Source organism: Orycteropus afer, unplaced genomic scaffold (genome assembly GCF_000298275.1).
Source record: "Orycteropus afer afer isolate SDZICR_OR568_19922 unplaced genomic scaffold, OryAfe1.0 scaffold00067, whole genome shotgun sequence".
Lineage (NCBI taxonomy): Eukaryota > Metazoa > Chordata > Mammalia > Tubulidentata > Orycteropodidae > Orycteropus > Orycteropus afer.
Window position 1 is genome coordinate 4,324,510 of NW_006921654.1, and position 10,940 is coordinate 4,335,449.

Consider the following 10,940-nt stretch of genomic DNA (forward strand, 5'->3'; position numbering starts at 1 on the left):
TTATATAGTTGGAATCATAAAATATGTAGATTTTCAAACTGGCTTCTTTCACTCAGCAATATACATTTAAGTTTCCTTTTCGTCTTTTGTGTCTTGATAGCTCATTCTTATCATTGAATAATAAACCATTGTCTACATGTACCATATTTTGTTTATTCATTTACCTGCTGAAGGACATTTTGGTTGTTTCCAGTTTTTGGCATTTATGAATAAAGCTGGTGTAAACATTCATGTTCAGGTTTTTGTGTGAATGTACACTTTCAACTCGTTTGAGTTGATTGCTTGGTAAGAAATTGCCAGACGATCTTCCAAAATGGCTGTACCATTCTGCGTTCCCACTAGGAATGACTCGGAGTTCCTGTTGCTCCACATCCTCATTAACATTTGGTGATGTTATTGTTTTGGATTTTAGCCATTTAATAAGTGGGGTTCTGGTGGCATAATGCCTAAGGCATTTGACTGCTAATCAGAAAGCTGGCGGTTTAAACCCAACAGGCACTCCTCAGAAGGAAGATGGAGCAATTTACTTCCGTAGTGATACCGCCTTGGAAACCCAAGGATGGGTTGCTATGAGTTGGATCTGACTCGATGGCAGTGAGTTAATAAGTGGGGAGTGATACTTCATTCTTTTTTTCTTCTAAATTTTATTTTGTTTTTGTTAAGAATATACACAGAAAAACATAGACCAATTCAACAGTTTCTACATATACAATTCAATGACATTGATTATAGTCTTCAAGTTGTGCAACTATTCTCACTCTCCAGTTCTGACTTGTTTCTCCACCATTAAGCTCACTGTCCCCGATGGTTGCATCTAATTTTTTCAAGTGCTGTTGTCAGTTTCATCCTATATGAATAGTTCTTAAAAGAGTATAATGCTCAAGGCAGGCCTTTTTTTTTTTCTTTTACTATTGAACTAAACTGTTGTTTGATTTTAAGACAACTTCAGGGGATATTATTGATTTACGGTTTAAAGACTTTTATAGTACAATAGTTTCAGGGATTCATCCATCTTTTATGGCTCCAGAAAGTCTGGAGTCTACGAGAATTTGCAATTCTGTTTTAGATTTCTCCCTTTTGATCAAGATTCTTCTGTGCAATCTTTGATCAAAATGTTCAGTAATGATAGCCGGGCACTGTCCGGTTCTTCTGATCTCATGGCAAAGGGGGCAGTTGTTCATAGAGACAGTTAGCCACATGTTCTACTTCTTCCTTTTCCTGATTCTCCTTCTCCCTCTGCTGCTCCAGATGCATAGAGACCAATTGTTGTGCCTTGCATGGTAGCCAGCAAGCTTTTAAGTGTCCATCTGCCTTCTTAACCTGTCTTGGCAACTAGGATCATTGGCTCCAGGGGGTCTGTATTGGGATACCCCATTGGTTCTTGGAGCTTGGATGCCAACCATGTGTCCAAACTGCTTGGTGATGATTATTTCTTTGGTCAGGCCCAGAGGACATGAGATACTCAATGCCCTGAGTGTGACTTAGAAAGAGTAGCCACAGAATCACCCAGAGTGTGTATTAACCCTGAGGTGATAGTAAGGTAACAGTCCCATTCACCATCAAGTGTGCCATACAGGTCTTTCCCCTGTGCCTAAGACTGACTGGTGTTCCCTGATTCCTCCCCCAGGAGCTGATTGACCTCAAGATGCTTCAGTGCAAGAGAGTTGTCAATGGTGAGTGTAGCTCTGGCCCCAGAATCCTGTGGCTGGCCAGGCCCAAGCAGCACTGCCACTGCCCTTGTCCAGGAGTTCCAGTGTCCTGCCAGGGCTCTTCCTGCTTGGTTGCATTGTATGACCCTTTTTTTTTTTTTTTTTAATTTTCAATGTGATTTGGGTGAAAGTTTATAGAGCAAATTCATTTTCCATACAGCAACTCACACACATTTTGTTTCATGACATTGACTGCAATTCCTCACAATGTAACAACTCTCTTCCTACTTCCTCCCTGTGCCCTTCTTTCCTATGCCTTCTTGCCCCTTCTGTTTTCTCATGATTGATCAGTCTGAACAGTGTATATCTACCTGATGTGAATGTTCACCCTATATGCCTGTCTGTTGTTCGGCTGAAAGCCACAGGAATAAGTTAATTCCAGACCTGAATGGTAACTAGGGGCCATAGTTTTGGGGGTCTCACCAGGCTCCATCAGACCGATAAACCTGGCCTTTTTTTTATGATTTTGAGTTTTGTTCTACATTGTTCTCCCACTGTATCCAAGATCTCCTGCACTGATCCCTTTCCAAGTGGTTGACGGTGGTAGCTGGGCAGCATCTGGTTCTGGTCTCATGGTGTGTGATATTGCAGCCCATGTGCTCCTGTTTTTTGCAATGATTACAATAGATGCTTATTGGAGAGTAATACATTTGCAGCCAAAATAGTTCTTAACCAACTTTATAAAAGTACTTTGAGGACAGCTGCATTCACAGATTTCAGTTATCTGATTATTTCTTTGCCCATTCTTCACTCTCTTTTCTTTCCTGAATAACCTTTTTCAGATACAGTTCAAGGTAGAATTTACTTATCCTCATTATATTTTCTATGCTATTCATAAGGTTTCCCCTGGCCAATTTTTGATGGCCCTCTACTTCTTCCTCCTTCCTCCCAGTCTGTCTTAGTCTGTAAGCTGTGTGGAAACTTGTGCATTATGTGCAATCCTGCTGGCATCTGAAACACCAGTGGCACAGCCTCAAACCTCACAGCAATGTACAAGCCCCACAGGATGACAAACTGACAGACAAGTTTGTCTCCCTTAGTTGTTGGAAACCTCTATGCCCTCCCCTTACCTGATTCCTACCTGGAACCTGCCACTTTGTGGTCCCTGGACGTTCCCTCCCTTTCCTCACTCTAGGGGGTTTGGGGCCTAGCCTTGCCTCTGGCCCCTTTTTACCTGGATATCCTGCTGCTCTGCAGGTCCCTGGCCTCTCCTGCTCCCTGCCTTTCCTGGGTCTAGGGGGCTTGGGGCCTAGCCTTCCCTCCTGCCCCTTTTTACCTGGATATCCTGCCATTCCAGAGGTCCCTGGCCTTGAAAGAGGGGAAGGCCCTCAACGAGATGGATTGACATGGTGGCAGTGGTGATGGGCTTAAGTATAGCAAAAATCATGGACCTAGCTCAGGACAGGCCGGTGTTTTGTTCTGCTGTGCATAAGGTCGCTATGAGGCAGAGACAATTTGATGGCACCTAACAACAACAATAACAGCATTGTATTTTGACTGCTCTTTAGGCAAGATCTGTTGCCTCCTGGTCAAGTCTAGTGCTTCCTTAATGTGAAACAGCCTGTCATTATAAATGTTATCAGGTCACCTTCTTATGGCTTCTTTTACATCTTCATCCTCATATATTGTATCATCTCACACTAACCAGACTTTATTGAACACTGCAGCACTGTAATACCATTTTTGAATACCATCCAGTCACTGGCCTGATGCTGCCACGGTTCCATTTTGACCCAATTGTATGCTCCCAGTCACTGCTCTCCAGAGGCTATGGCAAAAAGCCAGGTGTGAAATAGTCTAAGAATGTCTTCCTTCCAAGGCTTGCTGGTGGGGCAATTGCCATGTTTCATAGTAGAGGAGAGATCTTGGACCCTTGGAGTCAGAATGGCTTTGGCACTGGTCCTTATCCTGCTTTTCATTAGCTGTGTGACTTCGGGCCTTTCTCTGCCTCAGCTTCTTTATCTGGAAAATGAGAACCATAATCCCAGCTTCACTTAAGTCAGAGGGTTGGAATGAGGATTAAATAAGATAAGTACATGTAAGTAGTTTGTATACATTAAGCTCTGTGCAAGTGGAAGTGGTTGTGATGAATTGTGGTTTTGCTTATGCTTTATTGATAAGGCTAATTCTGCTTTGATTAGAGTTGTCATTTTTTGGAGGTTTTTGAAATGTATATACTTGTGAAATCTTCATATAAGTTTATTGCAAGTTATGAATCAATTCTATCTTCTTTATTTTTAATTACAGAAAATTTCCAACATACATAAAAGCAGGGAGAATAGTATTTCTCCTCTCATGTATCCATCATCCAACCTACATGTGATCAACACATGGCCAGTCTTGTTTCTAAATTCATGTCCACCCCAAACTGGATTATTTTGAGTTGAATCTTAATCATTATATAACTTCATCTGAATCATATAGTCTTTATTGCAAAATAGGAGGCCTGGTGGCACAGTGGTAAAGCACTTGGCTGCTAATTGCAAGGTCTGTGGTTTGAATGGAAGAAAGATGTGTTGGGCTGCTCCTGTAAAGCTCACAGCCTTGGAAACACTGGAACAGTTCAGTCTGTCCTATAGGATCACTGTGAGTCGAAGTCAACTTGATGGCAATGGGTTATATTGCTGAAAGATAAGGACTCTTTAAGAAAACATAAATATAGTAACATCATCACATTGCCCCCAAATCATGTTAATATCAACAACTGGTCAGTGTTAAAATTTCCTGTTGTAATTTTCAATCTTGTCTTCTATGGCTTTAGACTTACATTTTCTTTTTGTGATACAAAAAATGTAAGTATTATAGATCTGTATAACCTAGAAAATGAAATCCCTCCTATTCCCACACTTCACATGACAATTGCAGAGAAATTATGTAGATTCATTGACTTTTTTCCTAAATATATAATAATGTGTATGTAAAAATATGACATGTTTGTATATATTTTGCCCCCAAGTAGGGTTGTGTTACCTATGTTTTAAAAAATTGATTATGATGATAAAATATGTATACATATAAAATATGTATATTGGTCATTTCAACTATTCTTACATGTGCAGTTTAGTGACATTCGTAACGTTTGCCATGCTGTGTAGCTATTACTGCTATCCGTTAACATGTTGTTTTGCCATTTCCTTGTCTACTAGGATCATCCTATGTCAGTACCTGTAAATATCTGTATCAGCATTTATTTCACCAGTGAAACCTTAAAGGAGGTTTCCAGTATTACGCTGTTATACATAAAGCTGTGCTATAAACAAATCGTGTTTCTGTGTGTCTTCTCTCTGACTCCTTCCTGCCAGCCATGAGTCCTGTCTGCCGTCCAGGGATCACTCTTGTTACCACTACCTTTCCCAACATGTTACCTTTACCCACCTCTTCTAATCTGTTCAGTGTTTCCATTCACCAAAGTGCTTATATGCATTGTAGTTCTCAAAACAGCCTTTGAGATGGGAATATGCCCCATCTGCCACCTTGGGTTTCTTTCATTGTAGTTATATTCATCTTGGAAAATTAACAATGGTAGTACCTAGAATAGAACTTTACTGTGAACTGCCAATAACACAGTAAATCTCCACTCATGTTACCTGGCACATGGTAAGTAAGTAAAAAATGAGACTGTGGCTGAACTCCAGAGTGACATCTTCTCAGAAGATTTGGGCAAAATCTGAAACACAGGCCAAGTTCAACATACATGCACTTTTTTTCCAACATTTAAAAAATTATGAAATGTAACAAATGTGCAGGAAAAGTGTAGAAAACACATACAGTTGAAGAAATAACTGCAAAGCGAACAGCCATGTAGCCATCGTCCTAGAAAGGAAACAGTCCATCAGCAGCACCTGAGAAGCCTCCCACAGGCACATTTTATGAAACGGACCACTTCTAGGATCCTTTTTTCCTTTCAAGGTGCTCTGTCTATTGGTTGTGTTTCCTTCCAGGGGTTAGGCTACGTTGAGCTGGCTTCTTAATTGGGTGGCCCTCGTGTTTGTGTTTTCTCGCAGAGGTGCTCCGCACAGTGGACTTTGTCGCACCTGATGACCGAGTTGTTTTCCGTACCTGCGCGAGAGAACAAAACAGTGTTGTCTTCCAGTTGGTAAGAGATCCCACTACTGGAAGTCAGACTACAGCAGTCTGTTGCATGCCTCCTATCCCACATTTAATTTACCTAATTATAGCAATTGCCTGTTTGGCACAATTCATATATTTACGTTTTTAATCTCTAGCATTGGTTATTATTCAGATCATGGTGTTTGTTTTCAGAGGGTCTGTATATGTTTCCTTTAGAAAGAAATTAGGCTTTTCTCCAAGAGTAGTTAGAAAAAAAGAGGACTGTAGGGTTGTGATAACCCAGTAGCTGTCTTGCTCTAACCTTTTACTGACTGTCTGTTTGGGGCATTTTTTTATGCCTTATCAGAAGTAGCTCCTGTATGTTTAGGTTTTTCAAAAATCAGTAACAGTGGATAGACATACAATGAGACAATACAGCAAAATGTTCATTACAAATTCTAAACGGTGGGTGTATGGATGTTCACTATACAATTCTTTGAACTTTTGTGTATGTTTGAAAATTTTCATAATAAAATGATGGAGGAAAAATCAGTAAGTAATCATGCACAGATGCCATTTTTTAGGCCCTCAAGGTCCACTGTTTTTCTCTAGTAATGAGCTAGGCCAGTGGGCTGGCCGTTGACGAGAACACCAGTCCGTCTCTACCTGCTGATGTGCGTGCACACGTGTGTGGTGTGCATACATGTGTTTGTGCGTGGGGACCCTGTCGGGTGGTGGTTGACGCAGCCTCTTGTGTTCCAGGGGACTTCAGATGCCGAGCGAGCTCTTGCTGTGGCCAGGCTGGTGTAAGTTCTTCCCTGTTGGGACTGCCTTTGCCTCTCCTGTGGGCTGTGAGGCTTAATGTCGCTGGTAACCTTGAGGGTGATCCACCCTTTAGGCCAGGACCTCTGACTCCAGGTCCACAGTGTCTGGCTTCCTTTTCTGTTTGTGACATTCCAGGGATGGTCTAGGATATGTGTACCCACTGTGCCTAGAACCCAGAGTACCTCTGTGTGGGGCATTTTTTAGGTTTCTTCATGAGACTTCCTTTCCAGGGATGCAGGACTATAAATCCTGAGCATTTACATTTCATGAAGTATAGGTAAGACTTATTGTTTCCTAAATGAAGAAAGGCAAGGTAGTACAGTGGTTAAGGAGATGGGCTTTGGAGTTCAAGTGGGCTGAAATCTTGACTTTGTGACTTTAAGCAAGTTTTTTAAGCTCACTGAGAACTTGGGTTTTCTTGTCCATAAAATGAGACCAGTAACAGCTCCATACCTCTGGCATCATGGGGGAGGGTGAATGAGGTAATACCTGTCCAGGCCTTTGCAGTGTGTGGCACATAGGAAGTGCTTAGTAAGTGTCAGTTGTTATCATTAAATCCAATAAGGGTGAGGCAGTAATTGGTGCTGATTACAGAGTGTTAACCATGTACACAGCATAGGATGAGATGAGGGTGCTTTATACATTTGAGAGTTGTTGGATTGTTGAGTCAGCCAAGCAGGAAGCACACAGGCAACCCTGGAACTTTAGCCAGAAGCATTGCAGTGGGAAAGGCTCTTGTGTTCATATCACTTTTCTGCATTGATTAACAAGTGACTCTCACAACCCCACTTAGAGCTCTGGGATGGAGTTTAGTGCACCTGTCACTTGGTGGTTGAGTTACCCGTCCCATTCTGAAATAGCAAAGCCCCCCATCCCAGCCTTCTGTAACCAAAACCAAACTCACTGCCGTCGAGTCGACTCACACTCACAACCACCCTCCCTTGGGTTTCCGAGGCAGTATCACTACGGAAGTAGATTGCCCAGTCTTCCGTCCGAGGAGTGGCTGGTGGGTTTGAATCACCAGCCTTCTGGTTAGCACTCAAATGCCTTAGGCACTACTCTACCAGAGCTCCTCCAGCCCCCTATAGAGCACATTAAAGGGCCCATTGTAGAGGTCTGTCCTCTTGAGCTCTGCTCAGATGGGCAGTTGCACATTGTAGTGAGAGGTATCTTTTCACCTTTTGTCATCGAGGGTTGATGTGTCTCACAGAACCAGGGACAAAGTGAGGGCTTCATGAGCATAGCTCCATATATTTGACTCTGTCTTCTTCCCTCAAGTTCAATATTCATTACCTTTTCTCCTTCATTGTTTTTCCAGAGAGAATGATGTAGCTGGTATCGACGTCAACATGGGCTGTCCAAAAGAGTACTCCACCAAGGTAACCTGATTTCTTTATATGCTTCACTATACAGGATGCAGACTAGGGGAGGCTAGCACAACATGACAGCTGAGTGCAGTACCTGACTGTGGACTGGATCCCATCCTGGGAGGCAAATTGCTCAAAAGGACGTTGTTAGATCAGCTGGCAAAAATGGGACAAAGAGCATGGTAGGTTAGATTTATGAAGTTGATAACTCTTCTGTGGTCATGTAAGAGAATAGTGATATATGTACAAGCAAACGAACAAACAACAAACCACTGCTGTTGAGTCGGTTCTGACTCATAGCAACCCTGTAGACTCATAGTGACCCCAGAGGACAGAGTAGAACTGTCCCATAGGATTTCCAAGGCTGAAAATCTTTACAGAAGCAGACTGCCACATCCTTCTCCCACTGATACAAGTAACTTCCCTCAAATAGTTCAGGAAAAATTATACACACACACAGAGTGAGAGTGGGTGTACATGCATGCATGCACAGATAATAAAACAAATGGGGTAAAAAAAAAATGTCACCAAGGCTTTGTCTTTTCATGAATAATATTGAGACATACATGAAGAAAAAAATAGAGCGGAGATGCATCCCTTAGATCAAGCAGCCACGGGACATCAGAGGGGCAGCATTCACAGAGAAGGAAAGTTGGACAGATAGGAATGCATAGATAAGAAGGGCACAGGGAGGAGAGGGGAGGAAAATTTTTTTATGGTTGGAGATTGTAATCGGGGCTGTGAAATCAAATGTACATGAACTGTTGGGGGTAAAACGAATCTGCCTTGTAAAGTTGCACCCAAATCACAATTTTTTAAAAAAGAAACAAAACAGCGGCTGGAATACGCATATCCCCATTGTCATATCAGAAGAGGAAGTCCCAAGAAAGGAGAGGAAAGGCAGCCCTTCAACTTGGAATCTCATAGGGGGTGTGGTCCTTGATGATGAACCCTGAAGTCCCAGGCAATGGTATGGCAGGGGCCTGGAGGTCAACATGAAAGTGGAAACAGAGAACTGAATAACAGGATTTGACCAGAGGGTTGGGGTGTGGGAAATTAAGCACTGGAGCACAGGATTGAAAACCTTGGTTGGAACCAGATCACTGGACTTGGATTTTTGCTGCCTTTGGCCTTTTTTGAGCAGAGAAGGCATGTGATCAGACTTACGTTTTAGAAATACAAACCTGGAAGCCATGTATCTGGTGGGTTACATTGGGAAGAGGCTCAAGGTAGGGTCACAGATGTGGGAGATGAGTGTGCTGGGCCCACAGGAGAGTGTGAGAAGCCAAACTGGAGCAGAATTTGACAGGACTTGCCTGGCAAATGATTAAATAGGGTGTGTGATACTGGGCTGTGTAGTGGGAGTAGAAGGAAGAAAGATTGGCCATAGAGGGGGATGGCTGGTCTTCAACCATGGTCTGGACTATTGGACGAAGAGCATTTTGAATCAGGTAACAGGCAGTTTGGGGTCTTCTGAGTGTGAGCTACTGGGGGGACTCTTGCTAGGGCTGCCCTTAAGAACCTTGTCAGGGTGAGTGGTCAGGGTCTGCAGTGTGGACAGAGCAGATGTCCCCTGTGGTCCACTCTGCTTCCCAGAGTTACTTGGCCTGGGAATGTTTGCTTTGGGCCAGGAGGTTGGAAGCTGACTGAGGACCTAAGGCCCTTCGGATGCTTAAATCAGAGGGCCTTTGAGATGCCTGCTTCAAGGAGCCATGGAGGTTTTAAATTATCTATGAGGAGCTGAAAACGTTGGTCCCTTTTGCTCTCTTCTAATTACTCCTTTATATCATGAGTTAGGAGCAGAGCTGAAATTATTTGGAGTGATCTCCCTGATACATTGTGGAATAGAATTGTATATTGTGATTCACTGTTTATAGCAGGGGAGCTCTGGTAGCATAGTGCCTAAGGCATTTGACTGCTAACCAGAAGGCTGGTGGTTCAAACCCACCAGCCACTCCTCGGAAGGACAATTGGGCAATCTACTTCCATAGAGATACCACCTCGGAAACTCAAGGAGGGGTTGCTGTGAGTCGGGACTGACTCGACAGCGATGAGTTTATTTATAGCGGGGGGAAATGAATATTTATATATAGTTACTTTTTTATTCATAAACTATGTCTGGAAAGGTACATAACAATCTAGTAATGTTAATTTTTTTTTGAAGAGTAAAATTAAGTGGGGACAAGGTGAATGAGAGACTTTGTTTTGCATTTTTATTTGATTTTGCACAGGTAATAAATTCCCATTGCATGGCTTTATTAACATTAATTAACAACTGTTAATTGCACAGCACTGGCACCAACCATTATTGGTACATACCAGCCTAATAGCTGCTCTGGTCTTGAAACAATAGAAAAAGTATAAATTGAAAAATCTGCTATTTCTTTTTTTATTATTATTTTATTGTGATTTGGGTAAAGATTTACAGAGCAAATTCACTTTCCATACAGCAGTTCATATACACTTTGTCTCATGACATTGACCACAGTTTACCACAATGCAATAGCTCCTCTCCCACTTCCTCCCCATAGTTACCTCTTCCCTGTGTCCATCCCTCCATGCACTCCTGCACCTTGAGCTGCCTCCCTGTGCTTTTTTCTCCCATGATTTTTCTCTCCAAGGAGTGCATTTACCTGAGGCAAATGTTCAACTCCTATGCCTGTCTTTTGTTTGGCTGGAAACCACAGGTGTGGGTTCAATTCCAGACCTGAAGGATAGCTAGGGGCCATAGTTTCTGTGGTTCCACCAGGCTCTATTGGACCAGAAAACCTGATGTCCCCCCTCCTTTCTTTTTATTTCTCCGAATTATTTTGACTTTTGTTCCACATTGTTCTCCCTCTCTATCAAGGATCAACCACATAGATCCCCTTCCAAGTGGATGACAGTGGTAGCCAGGCACCATCTAGTTCTTCTGGTCTCATAGTCTTATAGGCTGCAGATCGGATGGTGTACCAGTCACTAGGACTAATTCTTTCCATGAATTTTGGTT

General features: G+C 42.5%; 1 protein-coding gene across 1 annotated transcript in view; it reads left to right on the plus strand.

Moving 5' to 3' along the window:
* The window catches only part of DUS2 (dihydrouridine synthase 2), a 34,009-nt gene that overhangs the window by 6,031 nt on the left and 17,038 nt on the right, over positions 1–10,940 (plus strand). The window contains 4 exon segments of the mRNA XM_042780866.1: positions 1,628–1,673; positions 5,714–5,805; positions 6,522–6,565; positions 7,903–7,963. Coding sequence (XP_042636800.1) covers positions 1,628–1,673; positions 5,714–5,805; positions 6,522–6,565; positions 7,903–7,963 — 243 coding nt within the window.